Raw genomic sequence first — 22,422 nt, 5'->3', positions numbered from 1 at the left:
CACACGCAAGGATGCCAAAACGCATTTAGCCCCAACACACCACTGGCGCGAAATTACGAATGTTAGGGAGTTTTTTGAACAGACCTCGTATAATGAAGTACTGTGAAAGATTTTGATAAGATTTTAAAGGAGTTCAAAGATTAGCAACTTTCTCTAAATGTTGAAATAAGTAAAATTGTGCACTTCACAAAACGAAAAAATATCGTATCCTGGAACTATAATGAGTCACAGATGGAATCAGCCAACTCGTACAAATACTTGGGTGTAACACTTGGTAGAGATATGAAATGGAATGATCATATAGGCTAAGTCGTGGGTAAAGCAAGTGGTCGACTTCGATTTATTGGTAGAATGCTGGGGAAGGGCAATCTGTCTCGATTCTAGAACAACGCTCAAGTGCGTGGGACCCGTACCAAATAGGACTAATGGGAATATTGTACGTGTACAGAGAAGGGCAACACAAACGGTCACAGGTTTGACCCGTAGGACAGCTACCGAGATGCCGAAGAAAGAAATGCCAGGCTATTTACGATAATTTACGTCTACCCGAAAAAGTCTAACAAAGTTTAAAGAACTGGCTTTAAATTATTTCCTAAGAGTATATTACAACCCCTACGTATCCAAACGTGATTAAGATTAGAATAATTACAGTACGCACAGAGTCATTCGAACAATCTTTCTTCCGCACTCCATACGTGAATGAAAACGGTAAGAAACCCTAATAACTGGTAGAATGGGACGTACCCTCTGCCATGCACTTCATGCTGGCTTGCAGAGTATAAATGCAGGTGCAGATATGTACAATAACGCGCTCTTCAACCAGAAGGTTCGTCTGACATCGTGTAGGGACACTAGACGTAATACTCAGCTTACAGTTAATTCTTGAAGAAAGCGTATTAAAGTAAACGCACTCTCAATGCTTTGACAATTACAAGGATGCCTTATTTAAATACAATTTAAATTTTATCATGAATTATACGTGTTCATGCGGTCGAATCAGCTAAACACCTTTCTTTCCTGAGCCTTATTTCGTTAATATAGCGACGGGGCCATAATAAATTTAATAAAACCGCTGTAACCAAATCATTTCATTTGGGTGAAGCCTGCAGGTGTGGAAGGAGGGTAAAATATGCCTGATGAACCATCCATGTAATTACCTAGAACGGTAATTGTATTGGAAATGGAAAGCGGAGGAGGAAAAGGATCGTGACCTTGGTAACGGAACCGTAGCGGTGTTCACTAAGTGGTGATGGAGAACAGCAGGAAACAAATCAAAGTGGCTAGACGGAGATGAACCCTTAAGTTACAAGTGGCAATGTAAAACGTCTAAACTTTCAAATAAAGGATGAAAATCTCAAACTTCTTAGCTCCGTCTGGCTACAACGCAAATTTATTGTGCGACAAAGCAAGCGCACACGTTTGCAATAATATTTCGCCAAGATATTCCGTCTTAGTTTAACTGCGGTTTTTCGTCAAAATTTAAGCGTCCCTTGGACAATTTTTGAGTCCCAACCAACGTGACGTCAAGACACTGTAGGTTGCCATCGTCTTAACTACTCTATTTCTCCCACACATTTCCTGGTTACAAAATTAAAGCTGTCCGCAACGTGAAGGTTGATTTGAACAGCCAGATCAAAAACAATCTGCAACTTGCTTTTTTCCACGTATACGAGTCAGTAATAGAACGGAAAGAAACGATTACTGACAAAAGAATCAAGTGAAAATTTAGAATTTAAACCCTGACATTGGAGTCGTGGCACATTCCAAGACACAACATCTAGCTAGCGTCGGCAGTGAACTATGTTCATTTCTCCCTCAGCTTATCTGAAATCTTATCTTCCCGCCCTGCGGGAACAGACTCAGACGCATTAAACAAAGAAGCATTACTTGGCATCCGATTTACCGTTGAAAACTGTACAGCTATTTCAGTACAAAGTTCTCAACAGAAATGTCCGTTACACCAATACGGACAAGCAAAGTTATTCGTACATGACGTGCACTAACACCCAGAAAAAAACGTTTGTTACCATCTATCCGCAGTCAGACGATACCAATCGTGATGCGGGTCAATGAGGGGACGAGACAATGGTTCCCGACCGCCACATTGCGCCATTTTCCTAGGTCAAGTATAATTTTCTACGTAGCGTCCCATTCTGTGATGGTACGTGATTGACTACCCAAGCGTTGCTGTTCCATTGGTACTATGCAACACGAATAGGACGTGTACGAAGACTTGCACACGCATTTACGTACTATTACAGAACACTACAGTCATTCACATGCCACACACGCACTTTACACTTTGCTTAGGAAAGAAAGGTGCCTTAATTCAGCAAATGTCTTGCACGTGAATTACGCGACGTTCAAGGAAGTAGTAAGATTAAAGTTCCAAATTTTTTTTAACTAGTTGAACTGACAAATTGTAGAAAATATTGCAGCAACAGATTCAGCGCCACGCGCACGGGAGTTGATCTGAACGCATGCCTTCTAAAGCTATCACCGCCACTTTCAGCAACGGCTTTCGTCCTCAGACAGCACCGAGTAGAAACTACTAATTCAATTTTTGGAAACTTATGTTGCGGGCACGATATTTATAAGCAGGATTTCCTTATTTTCAAGTTTTACGGTTTTCAAGATCCGAGGCGAATCTTGTGTATTCAAAATCCCTTTCAACAGAATTTCGAGTGGTCCCAAACAGCACGTCAGAGCTTGTGAAAACGGTTAGAGCGTCTTAAGATACTTTTATTCAGTTTTAAAATTTATGGCCAGGAAGTCATTTTGTGACCCTAAGATTCTTCCAGTCTAACTTTTAGAAATATCGTCACATTGTTTCCGCGTCGTGGTGTCCATTGCGTTCTAGAAGAACTTTTTTTCATGGCTCCCATTTAAAAGGCGCCCCTTGAGTATTGGCACCCTAACCGACATTTCAGGATCTGTTCATGGTGATAATTTTTATCGGAGGACATGTTCTAGAATGAAGTCGGCTAAGACAGTGAGACCAGTTGAGAGGTTGCTCGAGTAAACATGCAGCTGCACTGACTTCTAAAAGGATTGTCACTGCAGAGGTTTGAATCAGCATTTAGTAGTCAATGTTAACTATTCATCGTTTTGGTCCAAAATTTCCCGACTAGTACTCATCCATCACACTGCCTTCAGTCCGTGACTAGAATATTTGCGTGGCAGTGGTCTTCGCACGCGCCTTGCGAACAGAGTGCCATAGCATGTATTCTGCATACGCAAGCGGTTAGCGAAATGCAGTGTCGTCTACGCGACAAAAATGGGAACATGCATACACAATGGAGGTGGAAAAACTATACCTGCTCAGTCAGCAATTCAGCTGTTCATGCAGGGTTGCCAACTCAAGAGATTTATCCGCAGATTGTGCAAATCCCATGTCGGCTTGGGTACCATGGAAATATTTTTCAGATTACCAAAGGATTTACCTTTATTTAGATAAATAACCATTTTTCATTCAGACGTTTCGGTAGATACTTGAAAATTAGTTCTCATTCGGAAGGCCGGTAGTACGAACGTTATTCACAAATCAGTTTTTCTGATTCACAAACCAGTCCTATGCGCATAGGAGCATAATTGTTTTTATGTATGTTTTCAGAAACGTCTTTAAGTCATTACTTGCTAGGCTTTAATACATCACGACAAACATACACAGAGCGATGAGACGTGGTGTAACACTGACATTTCCGCGAACAATTAACTAAAATTTTGCCGCCAAAAACTTACTAAGAAACGTTAATTAACAAGCGCGGTAATACCTTGATAAAAATTACAAATAGGAAAGTTCTAAAGTGAACCATTCATCGAATTGCAGATTTTCCAACTCTGATTTTTCGATGTACAACAAAGAGCTCTACACATTCACTGCTCTCATTCCTATCGAGACCTTTTAAAACGAAAGCATGCTCCAATAAATTCTAGTTTTTACCCTGAAAGCCTCAAAAATGTAGAGCTATTTCACGCATTGTGCATAATTTGCTACTTACAAACTTGTGTAGATAGTACTGTCAATTTAATCACTGGAACCATGAACAAATTTTCATGTTTTTTACATTATGCGATCCTAGTCGCCACCAACGATGCACTGCACCAGGCTTCTTAGTTTTTCCTCGATCACTATCTTCACCTGAAACTGATATATCAAAATACAGCAGTGCTTCATATTCCAAAACTGCCCACTGTGTTCCGATTCGGCACGCTTTGGTATGTCATGCGAGCATCTTCAGATAGCCATTGTCCTGATGTCAACGTGTTAAAGGTTTTATAGCTCCAGTCGGCATTATCAACTCAAAGTGGTGAAAGCTTAATATTCATATTTCTTTGTCCAGACGAGACCACCAGACACGATGTATTAATATACATAAGGTTTGTAAATGAACTAAAAAAATGGTTCAAATGGCTCTGAGCACTATGGGACTTCTGAGGTCATCAGTACCCTAGAACTTAGAACTACTTAAACCTAACTAACCTAAGGACATCACACACATCCATGCCCGAGGCAGGATTCGAACCTGCGACCGTAGCGGTCACGCGGTTCCAGACAAGCGCCTAGAACCGCACAGCCACACCGGCCGGCAAATGAACTAAAATATTCATTTCTAAAATATGAAATATTTTCTTTTTTGTTAAGTTAGAATTTAACATTTACATCATCCTGTAGTTTATATTTCGGCGGTACTGAGATATTTGCGTATTATCAGCTGTTACATTGAAGAGAGCTACTCTGTAAACGCATCATAAGGGAACAAGCAGAAAGTTGCTTTCTATCTCCAGATAGTCAAGTTCGCAAGAGCAATATTCTTCGACTAAACTGAAGGCAAATTCAGTAGGCTATGGCAATCTTAACATTCTTACATTCCTTGTCACAATCATTTGCAATGTTTGAAATTTAGCGGCTGGTTATAAGTCCCATCAGTATGCTGTACATCGACGGAAATTTATAATTCGTTTGACTACGAACTACCGGACTAGCGTATAAGGATCGAAGCGCTTCTAGTGCAAAGCCTGTTGCAACTAACACTCCAACGTACATGTTAACAGTAAATTAGTGTTAGGAATTTAAGGTATTTCCGAAGTTTCATCGTAGGGCTGTGGAAGACTGGTCATTCCATCACGTTCGCGTCTTATCAGGTGTGTAAACTACCGCCCTCTACTGACTGCAAAGCATAATGAGAAGCTCTCACGATAGCACAAATCGCTAGCAACGAGGACCGTGGATTATCCTACATTCGCGAACAGCCCAATGGCCACATTCTACGAATGTCCGAAATAGTACGCGACGTAAAACGATTTAAGGCAATGTGCAAGAGCATATCTAAGTAAGGACTAGGAGGAGGGGCGGGTATGGGTGCACTCAGTTTCATTGTGAAGGACGAAATGGTTAAGATTTCACAACTAATGGCTCTGGGTACACTAGATATCAGTAAATATCCATTACATGTTACGGGTTGTCTCCACACTAATGCTGAATTGATACGGTTGTCTATTTGAAGGGGCAATAAACGAGTTCAATTTGTGAAGTTTATGTGGGGGATGGGTGAATTGGGTGTGGGGAAGGAGAGGAAGCTGTTCAGGCTGACCCTCGTTGGGCACGACCTGTAAGCCGTTAGTTGCAGCCATACATCAGATACGTCTAAATGTAGAGAAATTTAACGACTTACTCTTCACGAAACAGCCATATCACAAGGTTATGGCAGCTTTGTGCTTTAAGAAGTGACCATGCTGATCTTCGTGTGCTTTTGATGCTCCCTTTTAATCTGACCTATCAGTATATTTTAATCGTATTCAACTGTCCTAGGATTTTCATGTCATCACTTCTTTCGCCTCTGGCAACGTTAGTGTAAAAATGTCGAGTTTTACCACAGTTCAGACGCCCACGTTTAACAGTAGGTCCCCATAACTGGCTATGCAAGTTCTGAGGTCTGAGAAAGGCAAGAACACACCAAATATAAAAGCTTAATTTGTAGTGAAGCAATGGCGTTCAAAACAACCTTTACGTATTGTTAGCTTTACTTTGCCATACTGGTTTTCTCCAATAAACTTAGAAACTGCAATTTTCCCAATATCCTGTCAATACAGCGGTGCTTCCCATTTGTTCTATTTACAGCTGAGCCTATGTGACTGTTCCACTTCATCCCTCTCAATATTGCCGATAATTACATGATTTGATTCCAGTTTTAGTGCTGGCGATTTGATTTTGAATCGCAGTTATCAGAAAATCTAGAAATCGAAATCGCCTGTTTACCACCACCCGCGCGACTCATTCATTCATGCACACATGCTCATGGTTTGAGACCGCGGGGAGGCTGCCTTGCAGTGCGGAAAGAAAGATTACGCCTCTGTGGCACAATGTCCTGTGGTGACAAAGCTAGAATTTTAGTTTGCAAGGAAATATCAGGTCATAATGCACTAGTCTGGAAGAAGGTGGTAGAAGCGTACCGTTATTCATAGACTTACGAAAATCTAAATTCGTTAAATCCCGGTCCTCCCGAAATACAATTCCATTGTTTAATACTGCGCTACCTCGTCTGACTACCGTAGTTTGCAAAAGAATTCAGTTATGCGTCCCCCGTCTGTACCTTTCGAAAAATTAAACAATATGGGGTTTTCATGATTACAGAAACATCTAAACCATTAAGTGCCCTTCTGTGGCTTTCAGAACTTCTACTTTTCACTTCTACGTCTATCCTCTTAGCAAGGGGCGCATATTCTCTTCGAAGAACACTGCCATGTTAAATTCCCTATAGCCTGCTGTGTGATTACATTGTTTATTATATCATTACTATCGCCTTTTTCTTATTCGCCGTGTTCTTCCAACTACGTCCTGTTTTATTAAAATTAATTTTCATCTTACAGTTGAGTTACACGATTTAATCAGTTTCTTCAGGAACACAAATGGGAGAGAGACAAAAAGTGTTTCATTTGAGCCTACTTTCGGTACAAGGACTTGCATTTGTAACAATTGCAAAATTGTACCTTTCGTGTTTCTTTCCGTATGCCTCATTGAAGGAAGGTAACTGTCACTACCAAACTCACGAATGGGAAAGTCTACGCGGCAGTGTTTCCCTATTTGTATTAATTCTAATTAGTTACGAGGAGAGAAGAAACATCTTAATCTGGCACAGAGTGATCACACGTGGTAGAACGAGGACGAGCGATACGTGAGGTTTATCGTACGAGTGGTAACAGAATTATGCCTTTGGTTAAAGAAAATTTATAAATGTCCCTGACAAGGGAAAAACAAAAGAAAGCTGTACGGACGAGGCAGCAGTGGGAATTGTTACCTCTCCTGATGTGCTAAAAGTGGGTTATACGAGAAACAGGGTGTGTTTATACGATTGATGCCAAACGTGAAAACTTAATCTTTAAAAATTATCGGCTAAAAATCTATCCTTGCCACTAATTTTCGCATTGGATTTTTATTTACACGGTTCGTAAACTTCGATTATTTTGCACTGTAACATCGCATATGCATTCATTATTACCTAATCAACAATAGCAGTACGTTTTATGGAGTGCATAAGAAGCACATATACTATAACAATATCACAAACTCCGCATATTACTAATGAGTTCAAAGCGGCACGGGAAAATCTATGCATCGCTGGCATCATTTATCCGAATTAAAATTTTACAGAATTAAATGTTGACAATTTCATTGCCTAATCCTCCCCAAAACTTAAAACCTATCTACAGAAAACCGGAACTCCAATAAAAACTATTTCTGCTAAAAAAGATAACAGTTTTTGTTCATCACATTACCTTCTTAGGTCCATCCTGGATAATAGCCTCGTATTCCATTCCTTCTACAGCCATTACGACCGCAATTACCTCACGCTGTGAGAAAACGAACCTTGCAGATGCTTCGACTACAACCCAGCACCACGCACCACTTTCGAATGCGACGGCCGGGTGTCAACTCAGCAGACGACAACGCCGTACACCAACGATTCAACTCCGTGCGTAACTACTGCGCTCTGGTGGCAGCATCACAGTTGCTAACTTACTAGGCAGAGGTGCTGTATAATGAGAATTGAATTTTTGTATTATTATACTTCTGTGTAATTTGCACAATGAAACAAATGAATGATACGTTGGTCATAGCAGTGTATCAACACACAGCTCTTCCTTCCAGACGAATTATTCTGATATGTGACGCGTACAACAGAGATAATGCATGACATTACCCCGACCAAGCACACGATCAGATGATAAATATTTGTTTACGTGTTATTTATACGCAAAAAAGCAAGTTTTTGTTGACACGTGTCATTTTGTGGATGTCTGTGCAGTAACTGAAAATGTTGAAAGCTGTTATTTTGATAGGAGGGCCTTTGAAAGGTATTTCAAATAATTTTAGATTTAAACATATATATCACAAATATAGATAATGTACTGCTAATCTTCTTTCTTTTCAGGAACGAGGTTTCGGCCTCTTTCCCTTGACATTCCAAAACCGCTTTTCCCTGTAGCTGGCCTTCCAATGATTCAGCATCACATAGAAGCATGTGTCAATGTACCAAACTTGAAAGAGATACTAATTCTGGGATATTATCCTGCTTCAGAACTTTCACAGTTTGTTGAAGAAATGATTGAAGAATACAAAGTAAACATACGGTATGTGCTGCAGTGGTTGTATGTTCTAAGCTGCAGTTGTATATGTTTGAATCTGTTATATTGTTTCTGTTCATGTAATTGTTGCAGGTACCTCCAAGAATTTACAGCTCTTGGAACTGCAGGTGGAATTTATCATTTTCGAGATCAGATTAGATGTGGAAACACTGAAGCTTTTTTCGTTCTGAATGGTGATGTCTGTGCTGATTTCCCCTTAGTGGAAATGTTGCATTTCCACCAGGAGAAAGGAGAAAGATCACTGGTATGCTCTTGGTTTTAGTTAAGACCTGTTACAGTTAAGTATAAAATATTGGTATCACGAAGAAGAAAAATGCAGTTTTACCTTGTTGAAAAGCTTATTTATAATACTATGTGCCGTCAATTGTACTAAACATAATTCGAAGTCAAAGTAAGATGTAAAAGCACGATTCTTGTTTTGTATATAATGTTGGCTGTGAAGGTACCTTCACAAACTTATGTTTTTCATTTATTATAAGCACCCAATTTATTAATATGAGAACTCTTGTTTGTCTTATGAGCAACAAACATATGCTGATTATGATATGTGTATTAGCTGGCTGTTTTCTTGATGAGTTTATGAAAAATGTTCTCCTGCGTGTGCAATATTATTATTTTCTTACCATATTAGAAGAGTGTTCTGGTCCATGACGGGTCATTCCATGTCAAGTCACCCAGGCCTTGACACCAACCATGTCAGATTTTGATGAAACTTGGTGCAATTAGTTCTTTTATCATCCTGAAAGCACTTGTAAAATTTTTTTGCTCTATCTCTTATAGTTTTTTTTTTTATAAATTTTTAAAGTTTTTAGATTTGGCGTTGTTTCAGCAGTCGGAAATTGTAACTTAACATGTCCTCACAACTAAAAAAATTTGTATATTAAAGAATACTCAAGATGTCAGTATGAAATTTTGGAATAAGTTTGTGTATTATATCTAAATGTTAAAAAAAAATTACCATAAAGATATATATTAAAATCTTCCAAATGAAAAAAAATTTACAAGTTTTTTTTTTTTTTTTTAGCTAACGGATGTTTAGTTTTACAAAAACTGCAATATCTAGAGTCTCAGACCTGATAGAAAGCTCAAATTTGTTTTAAAATACTCTTAATTGTATAGGCTATTAGATAAAAGAAAAGTTATGTTGGCTTTTTAACCTGTTTAATAGTTATCTAATTTTTAAAATAATATTAATTATATTTTAAAAACAAAAAATACCAAGTGACTTAGACACCGAAAATAAGTTTTTGTCTTCTTGGAGTAGCAATGTACACTTGGATTTTGTTTTGTTACTCCTGTGTTTTGAAGTAAAAAATTATTACAGTGTTAAATAGTGCTTGGATAGTATTTTATTAAGTTTATTCGAACTCTCAGTAAGTACTGTTACTTAAGTTTACAGAGATTCTTTTCCAATATCCTATAAAAGTAACCAGAACAGTAATCAGACCAAAAGTGAAATCAGTATGTCAGATTTTCAAACCTGTAGTGTAGGGTTATTTAAAAAATCTGACTGTTTCCAAACAACCTACACACCTTCAAAAAAGTTACAACCAGTATCAGAATTGAGTGAGGAAGAAAAAGATTTGATCCACTTACGATCTGGAAGTAATCTGTGTGAATTTAAGAATATATGTTCACACCACAGCTACTACTTTTTAAATGTTTTTGAAAAGAATCAAACAACATGTGTTGACCCACTAAAAAAACACAAAAAGCCCATCAAAAAATCGTTGAGAAGTGTAGGCTTGGATCTTTCTAAACAATTACTGACAAAAAATATTAGCATAAAACCCGGACAAAAGCTTTGCTCAACATGCCGTAACTTTTGTGAGGAAAAATTAAGAGTTAAAGTCAATGAAAGTGAAACAGATGATGAAGTCATGGTTGAATTAGAATCATTGGAATCCAGAAAAGAATCCCTCGTACAAACAAACATTGCTCTTGATTATTTAGGTTTAACACCGATAAAGCTTCATGGCTTGTCAGAACAAAGTAAAGGGTCTTATTTTAAAAGGAAGGTTAGCAGTATTGAAAAGACGGCAAAAAAGGCAGTTTCAAAAGCATTAAAATATGATGCACCAAGTTCTGATGATGACGAAGAAGATACAAGTGTGGTTGAGAAAGCAAAGGATTTTGATGTAATGATTTCTCTTATGAAAGAGAAGATTTCATCTGTTGGGAGGTCTAGAAAAATCCAGATTCTGACCTTGGCTCCAGATTCTTGGAGTCGAAATAAAGTGATGAAAGAATTTAATGTAAGTGAGTACATGGTGCGACAAGCTAGAAAGCTAAAATCTGAAAAGAGTATTTTGGAAACTCCTGGTCCAAAAAAAGGTAAAACTCTTTCTGAAAATACAGTAAGACTTGTAACAGATTTTTATGAAAAGGATGAAAGTTGCCGAGTGCTACCTGGAACGAAAGACAAAGTAAGTGTTCAAGAAAATGTGTACATGCAAAAAAGACTCATTTTGTGTAACTTGAGAGAACTCTATTATTATTTCAAATAGGAGAATCCCGAGGTAGAAGTAGGATTTTCAAAATTTTTTTTCTTGAGACCTAAATGGTGTATCCTTGCTGGTGCTGCAGGCACACACACTGTATGTGTATGCAGTATCCACCAGAATGTTAAACTATTACTGGATGCTGTGAAAATTTAAGAATCTTATAAGGACCTAATTAAGATGCTTGTGTGCAACACAGAAAACCAAAACTGCATGCTACATCATTGCAACAGCTGTCCTGCAAATACTGCACTAACAGAGTGCTTAACTGAAAAACTAAGTGAATATTATGATTTAGAAGAAGAAATTGTAATCAGTCAGTGGGTTAACACAGACAGGGCAGAAATGATCAAACAGTCTATCAGTGTTGAAGACTACATTTCTTTATTGGTTAGGTCATTGGAAAAGCTCACCCCGAACTCGTTTATAGCAAAATCCCAATCAGCAGCCTTTAAAACATTGAAAGAAGACCCACCACCCCAAACAGCAATTATTGTGATGGATTTCAGTGAAAATTATTCCTTTGTTATACAAAATGAGATCCAAAATTACCACTGGAATAGAGATGGTTGTACTCTACACCCAGTTGGAGTTTTTCTAAGAAATGAGGAAAACAATGTTTTTGTTTCCAACCACTGTTTTATTGATAAAATTCTTCTCGGGTATGCACCCGGATCATGACGTCTTCAAGACACAATATTTCTGCGGTCCAACTGGCCGCCATCATCAGGTGAGAGCGCTGGTGCACAACACCGGCGAGATTGTGCACCAGCGCTCTCACCTGATGATGGCGGCCAGTTGGACCGCAGAAATATTGTGTCTTGAAGACGTCATGATCCGGCTGCATACCCGAGAAGAATTTTATCAATTATTACGCCAGGAAAGCCTTCGTAGTCACACTGTTTTATTAGTGATGACGAAGAACGTGACACTGGTTTTGTTAACTTTGTACAAAAAGAAATTACAAAGTCGCTGTCATTACATCATACTGACATTGACTCAGTTCACTACTTTACAGATGGTTGTGCTGGGCAGTACAAAAATAGAAACAGTTTTAAAAATTTGACTGAACACTTGAGAGACTAATTTGAAGGCCCAACACTCTTTTTTTTGCAACAAGTCATCGGAAGTCAATTTGTGATGGCCTAGGAGGAACTATTAAAAGAATTTTAAGGAAAGCCAGTCTACAGCTTTCAGACAAAGAACAAATAATGACAGCAATCGATGTGTATAAGTTTTGTGAAAAAAATATTGAAAACATTCATTTTCACTTTATTGACAAAAAAGAAGCTGATTTGCTACGGTTAAAACTAGAAAGACGTTTTTCAGCAACCCGAACCATTCCTGGAACAAGAAGTTTTCATAACTTCAAACCACTTCCAACAAACAACCTTGAAATTAGAAGGACTACAGATAGTGTAAAACCCTCCTTAGTCTTTTCTTTCCATTCTTCTTCTGATTGGGTTCGTGTTGAACCATCCATAAATAGCTATGTGGCTGCAAATTATGATGGTAACTGGTACTTTGGACGGGTAAAAACAATATTCAATGATGAAGAAGAGGCAGAAATTCTATTTCTACATCCTTCAGGACCTGCTGCATCATTTTATTGGCCTGAAAGAGAAGATTCCTGCATAGTGCCTTTGGAGCACATAGTCTGTGTAGTAGACGCACCTCAATCAAGCGGCACTGGGAGAATGTATTACTTCAAAAAAGACTGTATCAAAAGAACTGAAAGCTCTTGGATGAAGTGGAAAAACAGTTTGAATCAGCATTAATGTTTATTAAAAAGACAAAATTACTCAAAAAATTCCATGTTTCAAGCAATCAGTTGGGTTATACATAAGTGTCGTAAGTATCTTTGTACATAATTCTAATGTAATCTACTATAATTAATAAACATGTTAAAAAGCCATCATTATTTTTGTTTTATCAAGTAGCCTATATGTTTAAGAGTAAATTAAAACAAATTTGAGCATTCTATCAGGTCTGAGACTCTAGATATTGCAATTCTTATAAAACAAAACATCCGTTAAAAAAAAAGAAAAAAAATACATATATATTTTTTTTTCATAGAAAATATTAATATATTTTAATAGCATCATTTTTATCTTCAAATATGTATAATAAATAAACTTGCTGCAAAAATTCATGATGTTATCTAAAAGAGTTTTTAAGATAAGCAAATTTAAAGTTTTGAATACAAATTAAATTGACCATTTCCGAAGGTTCAGAAAACGCAAAACATAAAAACTTTAAAAATTTATAAAAAAAACTGTAAGAGATACAGCAAAAAAAAAAAAATTGCAGGTGTTGTCAGGATGGTATTAGAACCATTTGAGCCAAATTTCATGAAAATCTCAGGAGGTGGGTGTAAAATTTATTTTTTATTGGGTGATTTGATATGGAATGACCCTGACTCAATCTCTTCATGGGCAGTGTTCGTAATATCTTAGCTGTTAATGCGCAACTTGCAACCACTGCTCAGAACTTTAGTTCTGTCAGTACCCGTCTCCTACTATAATCACTGGTTAGGTCAGTCATTGACTTTGTCCACACAAAGAGCAAATAGTTTGGGTTCAAGTCCTTGTACAGCCTACAGTTTTAACCCTTGAGTGGGCGCACCGGTTTTCATAGCACGAGTGGGGGTGCAGCGCACTTTGTACACATGTATAGAGTAGCATCATTTATGTTGCCAAGGTGAGTCATGTATGATCAAAATCACAGTTTAATCTTAGTTTATTTAAACAACAAGAAAATAAACTTACATAATATGAGCTACACCACTGTTTAATAAAACAATAATGAAATAAATTTTCAGTGCAACACCCTGTTGCCAAGGACAGGCGTTACAGAGACAGTAATGACCCACTTGAAGTATTAAGCACTGCAGTAGCATCAGATCCCATCCATTTTTTTTTCCCCCTCTCTCCCACGGATCATAAATTTTTCCTGCCTAGCTCACTTTGTATTTTATATTACTACTGCTCATGTGGACGTATGACAACACAAATTATCATAGTGTTACTTGAAGCAATAATGAAGGAACAGGTATGGGTCTGCAGTTGTGAAACGAAAGTGGAACCGTGCAAAATCATTTTATTTTTTGTTGGCGCACTTTATACACAGACGTGCCCGCTTTATGGTTTATCATCTAGGGAGATTCATAAAAATATGCACTCCATTGCAGAGTGATGAGCTGATAATGGCTACAAACAACTACACAACTCATTTAAGTTCTTAAAATTTCTATTTCTGAGTTTTACAGTTTCTTTTCACAGATCACAATGATGACTACTGAAGCTACACGTCAACAGTCTGTACACTATGGCTGCATTGTGCTAGACAAAGAAACATGTGAGGTGAATCACTATGTGGAAAAACCATCCACATTTGTATCAACCCTCATAAACTGTGGTGTGTATCTTTGCTCTGTGGAAATATTTCAGACAATTGCTGCAGTTTTTAATACTAGGCAACAAGAATATTACAGGTGGGTAGTAGTTGTAGAAGCATATGGTGTATGCTTTATTTTAAAATTGTAGCAGTGGTATGTGATTAATAAAAAGAGTATATATTTTAAGAAAATATATATCAATTTTAATTTGAGCAAACAAACAAAAATTAAACTGCATTCAGGAATCATACACATATATTGGACATAATGAAAACTATGAGAAGTAACTCTAATTCCTGTTAATGACGGAAGGGGCGAAGGCAAGAACTCACTGTCTAGTTGAGTCATTGATTGATGAATAGGTATGACTGAAAGCATTGTTAAGCTTAATAGACAATACCCTTCCTCAGATAAAGCTAACAGCACCATATATATTCAAGTGCATGTTTATGTCGACCTGGATCTGCCACTTGAATTGGGTCGCAGCTAGCTAAGAAGCTGTAGCACAAGGCAATGTAGCTGACATCAACAGTGTAGCTGTGCAGATATTTTTGTCACTCGCTTAGCTCTGAGGAAGGGCATGGTCTGAAAGCTTAACAATGATTTCAGTAACATTTGTACACCTTTTAACCATTCGATACCTCAGATATGTGGTGAGTGTTTACCTTTTCTCCTTTCATTATTTGTATGGCACAGGAGTCTTCCCAGTATCATATAAAATTCTTGCCACTGTAAATGCTTATGTTGTTTGAACAAGTGTGTTCCTTCACCATAGTAAATGTAAAGGTAATTGCTATGGTCTGTGAAACTGTAAAAGGAAGTCTTCTTGATAGGCTAGGCCATTTGAGAAAGTGGCCCAGGAGTACTTCTTGTGTTAGGTACATGCAGCTGCTTCCCACGATGAAAAATTTTTTCTTCCACCTATGAAAGAAATCATGTGGGCCCATGTCTGAGACATGATGTTCATGTCTGTGTCTGGCTCTGGTGCTCTTCAAGAAATGATTGTTTTGTCAGTCCTGTGAACTGGCTGAAATGATTACAAAATCTTTAAGCAGGGGGGGGGGGGGGGGGGCACTGAAACTTTTTTTTAGGCTAAGATCAGTGTCCAATGAGCCTACATTTATTGAAATTAAGCTTAATGAGAAGTTCAGACAGGCATGTACTAGAGATGTTAAAATATCACAAGATTCTCATAATACTACAGTGAAATATAATGTTCGTATGTCACAAGATTCACACGAAAGCACAGTGAAAAGTAATTTTAGTTTATTGCATCAGAATATCAGAGGATAAAAAACAAAGTAGATGAGCTTCTTGTTTGTTTAGAATATTTAGAAACTAAGGGGAGGAATAGATGTACTATGCCTGTCTGAACATCATACAGTCACAGATGTGGAAATGGTAAATGTAGGTGGATATAAGCTTCCAGCACATGTAAGTAGACACACTATGGATGGAGGAGGAGTTGCCATATATGTTAAAATCTGTCAGAGTGTAAAAAATTTGGAAATTAAAAAAATTTGCGTAGAGCAACATATACAGGGTGTTACAAAAATGTACGGCCAAACTTTCAGGAAACATTCCTCACACACAAAGAAAGAAAATATGTTATGTGGACATGTTAGAGCTCATTTTATTACTTCTCTTCAAATCACATTAATCATGGAATGGAAACACACAGCAACAGAACGTACCAGCATGACTTCAAACACTTTGTTACAGGAAATGTTCAAAATGTCCTCCGTTAGCGAGGATACATGCATCCACCCTCCGTCGCATGGAATCCCTGATGCGCTGATGCAGCCCTGGAGAATGGCGTATTGTATCACAGCTGTCCACAATACGAGCACGAAGAGTCTCTACATTTGGTACTGGGGTTGCGTAGACAAGAGCTTTCAAATGCCCCCATAAATGAAAGTCAAGAGGGTTGAGATCAGGAGAGCGTGGAGGCCATGGAATTGGTCCGCCTCTACCAATCCATCGGTCACCAAATCTGTTGCTGAGAAGCGTACGAACACTTCGACTGAAATGTGCAGGAGCTCCATCGTGCATGAACCACATGTTGTGTCTTACTTGTAAAGGCACATGTTCTAGCAGCACAGGTAGAGTATCCCGTATGAAATCATGACAACGTGCTCCATTGAGCGTAGGTGGAAGAACATGGGGCCCAGTCAAGACATCACCAACAATGCCTGCCCAAACGTTCATAGAAAATCTGTGTTGAGGACGTGATTGCACAATTGCGTGCGGATTCTCGTCAGCCCACACATGTTGATTGTGAAAATTTACAATTTGATCACGTTGGAATGAAGCCTCATCCGTAAAGAGAACATTTGCACTGAAATGAGGATTGACACATTGTTGGATGAACCATTCGCACAAGTGTACCCGTGGAAGCCAATCAGCTGCTGATAGTGCCTGCACACGCTGTACATGGTACGGAAACAACTGGTTCTCCCGTAGCACTCTCCATACAGTGACGTGGTCAATGTTGCCTTGTACAGCAGCAACAGCAACTTCTCTGACGCTGACATTAGGGTTATCGTCAACTGCACGAAGAATTGCCTCGTCCATTGCAGGTGTCCTCGTTGTTCTAGGTGTTCCCCAGTGGCGAGCCATAGGCTGGAATGTTCCGTGCTCCCTAAGACGCCGATCAATTGCTTCGAACGTCTTCCTGTCGGGACACCTTCGTTCTGGAAATCTGTCTTGATACAAACATACCGCGCCACGGCTATTGCCCCGTGCTAATCCATACATCAAATGGGCATCTGCCAACTCCGCATTTGTAAACATTGCACTGACTGCACAACCACGTTCGTGATGAACACTAACCTGTTGATGCTACGTACTGATGTGCTTGATGCTAGTACTGTAGAGCAATGAGTCACATGTCAACACAAGCACCGAAGTCAACATTACCTTCCTTCAATTGGGCCAACTGGCGGTGAATCGAGGAAGTATAGTACATACTGACGAAACAAAAATAAGCTCTAACATGGAAATTAAGCGTTTCCGGACACGTGTCCACATAACATCTTTTCTTTATTTGTGTGTGAGGAATGTTTCCTGAAAGTTTGACCGTACCTTTTTGTAACACCCTGTAGAAGCATGTGTGTGTGAGCTTAAAACTAAATAATGGCACTTTTATAATTGTAGCCATGTATAGGTCCCCATTTTGAAATTTTCAACTATTTTTGAACAACTTGGATTCTTTGCTGTGCTGTCAGACATAGGAAAGCAAATTATTGTTTGTGGGGATTTCAGTAGGTTTTCTGAAAGAGTCCGATAGAAAGCCTTGACCTTGAAGTATTACTTGGTTCTTTCAATTTGACATCAGTTATTGGTACAATAGACAATGTTTTCATGTTGTTGTTGTTGTTGTTGTGGTCTTCAGTCCTGAGACTGGTTTGATGCAGCTCTCCATGCTACTCTATCCTGTGCAAGCTTCTTCATCTCCCAGTACCTACTGCAACCTACATCCTTCTGAATCTGCTTAGTGTATTGATCTCTTGGTCTCCCTCTACGATTTTTACCCTCCACGCTGCCCTCCAATGCTAAATTTGTGATCCCTTGATGCCTCAGAACATGTCCTACCAACCGATCCCTTCTTCTGGTCAAGTTGTGCCACAAACTTCTCTTCTCCCCAATCCTATTCAATACCTCCTCATTAGTTACGTGATCTACCCACCTTATCTTCAGCATTCTTCTGTAGCACCACATTTCGAAAGCTTCTATTCTCTTCTTGTCCAAACTGGTTATCGTCCATGTTTCACTTCCATACATGGCTACACTCCATACAAATACTTTCAGAAATGACTTCCTGACACTTAAATCTATACTCGATGTTAACAAATTTCTCTTCTTCAGAAATGATTTCCTTGCCATTGCCAGTCTAAATTTTATATCCTCTCTACTTCGACCATCATCAGTTATTTTACTCCCTAAATAGCAAAACTCCTTTACTACTTTAAGTGTCTCATTTCCTAATCTAATCCCCTCAGCATCACCTGATTTAATTTGACTACATTCCATTATCCTCGTTTTGCTTTTGTTGATGTTCATCTTATATCCTCCTTTCAAGACACTGTCCTTTCCGTTCAACTGCTCTTCCAAGTCCTTTGCTGTCTCTGACAGAATTACAATGTCATCGGCGAACCTCAAAGTTTTTACTTCTTCTCCATGAATTTTAATACCTACACCGAATTTTTCTTTTGTTTCCTTTACTGCTTGCTCAATATACAGATTGAATAACATCGGGGAGAGGCTACAACCCTGTCTCACTCCTTTCCCAACCCCTGCTTCCCTTTCATACCCCTCGACTCTTATAACTGCCATCTGGTTTCTGTACAAATTGTAAATAGCCTTTCGCTCCCTGTATTTTACCCCTGCCACCTTCAGAATTTGAAAGAGAGTATTCCAGTTAACGTTGTCAAAAGCTTTCTCTAAGTCTACAAATGCTAGAAACGTAGGTTTGCCTTTTCTTAATCTTTCTTCTAAGATAAGTCGTAAGGTTAGTATTGCCTCACGTGTTCCAACATTTCTACGGAATCCAAACTGATCTTCCCCGAGGTCCGCTTCTACCAGTTTTTCCATTCGTCTGTAAAGAATTCGCGTTAGTATTTTGCAGCTGTGACTTATTAAACTGATAGTTCGGTAATTTTCACATCTGTCAACACCTGCTTTCTTTGGTATTGGGATTATTATATTCTTCTTGAAGTCTGTGGGTATTTCGCCTGTCTCATACATCTTGCTCACCAGATGGTAGAGTTTTGTCATGACTGGCTCTCCCAAGGCCATCAGTAGTTCTAATGGAATGTTGTCTACTCCCGGGGCCTTGTTTCGACTCAGGTCTTTCAGTGCTCTGTCAAACTCTTCACGCAGTATCTTATCTCCCATTTCATCTTCATCTACATCCTCTTCCATTTCCATAATATTGTCCTCAAGTACATCGCCCTTGTATAAACCCTCTATATACTCCTTCCACCTTTCTGCCTTCCCTTCTTTGCTTAGAACTGGGTTGCCATCTGAGCTCTTGATATTCATACAAGTGGTTCTCTTCTCTCCAAAGGTCTCTTTAATTTTCCTGTAGGCAGTATCTATCTTACCCCTAGTGAGACAAGCCTCTACATCCTTACATTTGTCCTCTAGCCATCCCTGCTTAGCCATTTTGCACTTCCTGTCAATCTCATTTTTGAGACATTTGTATTCCTTTTTGCCAGCTTCATTTACTGCATTTTTATATTTTCTCCTTTCATCAGTTAAATTCAATATTTCTTCTGTTACCCAAGGAATTATACTAGCCCTCGTCTTTTTACCTACTTGATCCTCTGCTGCCTTCACTACTTCATCCCTCAGAGCTACCCATTCTTCTTCTACTGTATTTTTTTCCCCCATTCCTGTCAATTGTTCCCTTATGCTCTCCCTGAAACTCTTTACAACCTCTGGTTCTTTCAGATTATCCAGGTCCCATCTCCTTAAATTCCCACCTTTTTGCAGTTTCTTCAGTTTCAATCTGCAGTTCATAACCAATAGATTGTGGTCAGAATCCACATCTGCCCCTGGAAATGTCTTACAATTTAAAACCTGGTTCCTAAATCTCTGTCTTACCATTATATAATCTATCTGATACCTATTAGTATCTCCAGGATTCTTCCAGGTATACAACCTTCTTTTATGATTCTTGAACCAAGTGTTAGCTATGATTAAGTTATGCTCTGTGCAAAATTCTACAAGGCGGCTTCCTCTTTCATTTCTTCCCCCCAATCCATATTCACCTACTATGTTTCCTTCTCTCCCTTTTCCTACTGACGAATTCCAGTCACCCATGACTATTAAATTTTCATCTCCCTTCACTACCTGAATAATTTCTTTTATCTCGTCATACATTTCATCAATTTCTTCATCATCTGCAGAGCTAGTTGGCATATAAACTTGTACTACTGTAGTAGGCATGGGCTTTGTGTCTATCTTGGCCACAATAATGCGTTCACTATGCTGTTTGTAGTAGCTAACCCGCACTCCTATTTTTTTATTCATTATTAAACCTACTCCTGCATTACCCCTATTTGATTTTGTATTTATAACCCTGTAATCACCTGACCAAAAGTCTTGTTCCTCCTGCCACCGAACTTCACTAATTCCCACTATATCTAACTTTAACCTATCCATTTCCCTTTTTAAATTTTCTAACCTACCTGCCCGATTAAGGGATCTGACATTCCACGCTCCGATCCGTAGAATGCCAGTTTTCTTTCTCCTGATAACGACGTCCTCTTGAGTAGTCCCCGCCCGGAGATCCGAATGGGGGACTATTTTACCTCCGGAATATTTTACCCAAGAGGACGCCATCATCATTTAATCATACAGTAAAGCTGCATGTCCTCGGGAATAATTACGGCTGTAGTTTCCCCTTGCTTTCAGCCGTTCGCAGTACCAGCACAGTAAGGCCGTTTTGGTTAATGTTACAAGGCCAGATCAGTCAATCATCCAGACTGTTGCCCCTGCAACTACTGAAAAGGCTGCTGCCCCTCTTCAGGAACCACATGTTTGTCTGGCCTCTCAACAGATACCCCTCCGTTGTGGTTGCACCTACGGTACGGCCATCTGTATCGCTGAGGCTCGCAAGCCTCCCCACCAACGGCAAGGTCTATGGTTCATGGGGGAAGAATGTTTTCATAGACCTAGATAAATTTAATGAAATAAAACCTTTTGCTGTTAAGAATGGTCTGTCTGATCATGATGCACAGATCACTACAGTATATGCTATAGCTCCATATAGTAATGCAAAACAGTCCTCCAAAGTGCGTTCAATTAATGATTTAACAATTCAGAATTTTAGAAAAAGTTTGCAACAGTTAGACTGGGATGAGGTGTACAGGGAACACGATGCTAATTTAAAATTTAACCTATTTCATGATACATTTGTGAGTATATTTGAAAACAGTTTCTGTAAGAAAACAGTGAAATATAACTGTAAGAAACCATGTAAAATGCCATGGCTTACTAAAGGGATAAAAATATCTTGTAAACAGAAAAGGGAGATGTATCTTATAGTTAGGAGGAGTAATGATTCCGAAACAGTGAAAGATTATAAAAACTACTACATTGTATTAAGACAAGTTATTAAAAAGTCCAGAAGTATGTGCATTACATCTGAGATTAGCACATCTGCTAATAATATTAAAACAATTTGGAATGTAGTTAACAGGGCAACCGAGAGCAGAGGAAGACTGTATTTCTATCAAACACAATGAAAAGTTTGTTAACAAGAAGACAGAAGTAGAAAAGGTTTGTAATATTCATTTTTTAAGTGTTGTAGAGAAAATATGATCCAGCTATTCATTAGAAAATGCAAAGCAGTTATGGAAGAGGCAGTACCTATGCAATTTGATAAAATTGAAATTCAACCCTCCATTCCTACTGAAATTGGGAAAATAGTAAATTCACTAAAAAGTAAAAGCTCACATGGAATTGATGGCATTTCCAACATAGTACTAAATGCGTGTTCTCAACAAATAAGTAAGATTCTCAGCCACATATGTAGCAGCTCACTGAAACAGGGCATTTTTCCAGAAAGCACTAAATTCGTGTTCCCAACAAATAAGTAAGATTCTCACCCACATATGTAGCAGCTCACTGAAACAGGGCATTTTTCCAGATAGACTGAAATATGCAATTGTTGAACCAGTGCATAACAAGGGGGATAGATCTGATGCTAACAACTACTGCCCAATCTCATTTCTGACTGCTTTATCCAAAATTCTTGAAAAAGTGTTGTATTCAGTAGTAGCATCACATATTTGTAAAAATGAAGTACTAGTAAAATGTCAGTTTGGTTTTCAGAAAGGCTTGTCAACAGAAAATGCTCTATATGCTTTC

General features: G+C 38.6%; 2 protein-coding genes across 3 annotated transcripts in view; one reads left to right on the top strand and one right to left on the bottom strand.

Annotated features, from left to right (window-relative positions):
* LOC126194762 (coactosin-like protein) overlaps positions 1-7,957 on the bottom strand; it is a 162,271-nt gene extending 154,314 nt beyond the window's left edge. The window contains exon 1 of the mRNA XM_049933045.1: positions 7,777-7,957. Within this exon, the coding sequence (XP_049789002.1) occupies positions 7,777-7,830 (54 nt within the window). The 5' untranslated portion in view covers positions 7,831-7,957. The remainder of the gene's footprint in view (positions 1-7,776) is intronic.
* A 43-nt stretch (positions 7,958-8,000) lies between these two features.
* The window catches only part of LOC126194760 (mannose-1-phosphate guanyltransferase alpha-A), a 43,359-nt gene continuing 28,937 nt past the window's right edge, over positions 8,001-22,422 (top strand). For both annotated transcript variants that reach the window (XM_049933043.1, XM_049933042.1), the window contains exons 1-4: positions 8,001-8,355; positions 8,433-8,631; positions 8,719-8,890; positions 14,429-14,640. In XM_049933043.1, coding sequence (XP_049789000.1) covers positions 8,316-8,355; positions 8,433-8,631; positions 8,719-8,890; positions 14,429-14,640 — 623 coding nt within the window. In that variant the 5' untranslated portion in view covers positions 8,001-8,315. The remainder of the gene's footprint in view (positions 8,356-8,432; positions 8,632-8,718; positions 8,891-14,428; positions 14,641-22,422) is intronic.

The sequence above is a fragment of the Schistocerca nitens genome, chromosome 7 (assembly GCF_023898315.1).
Source record: "Schistocerca nitens isolate TAMUIC-IGC-003100 chromosome 7, iqSchNite1.1, whole genome shotgun sequence".
Classification (NCBI taxonomy): Eukaryota; Metazoa; Arthropoda; class Insecta; order Orthoptera; family Acrididae; genus Schistocerca; species Schistocerca nitens.
This window is presented reverse-complemented; position numbering and strand designations above follow the sequence as displayed.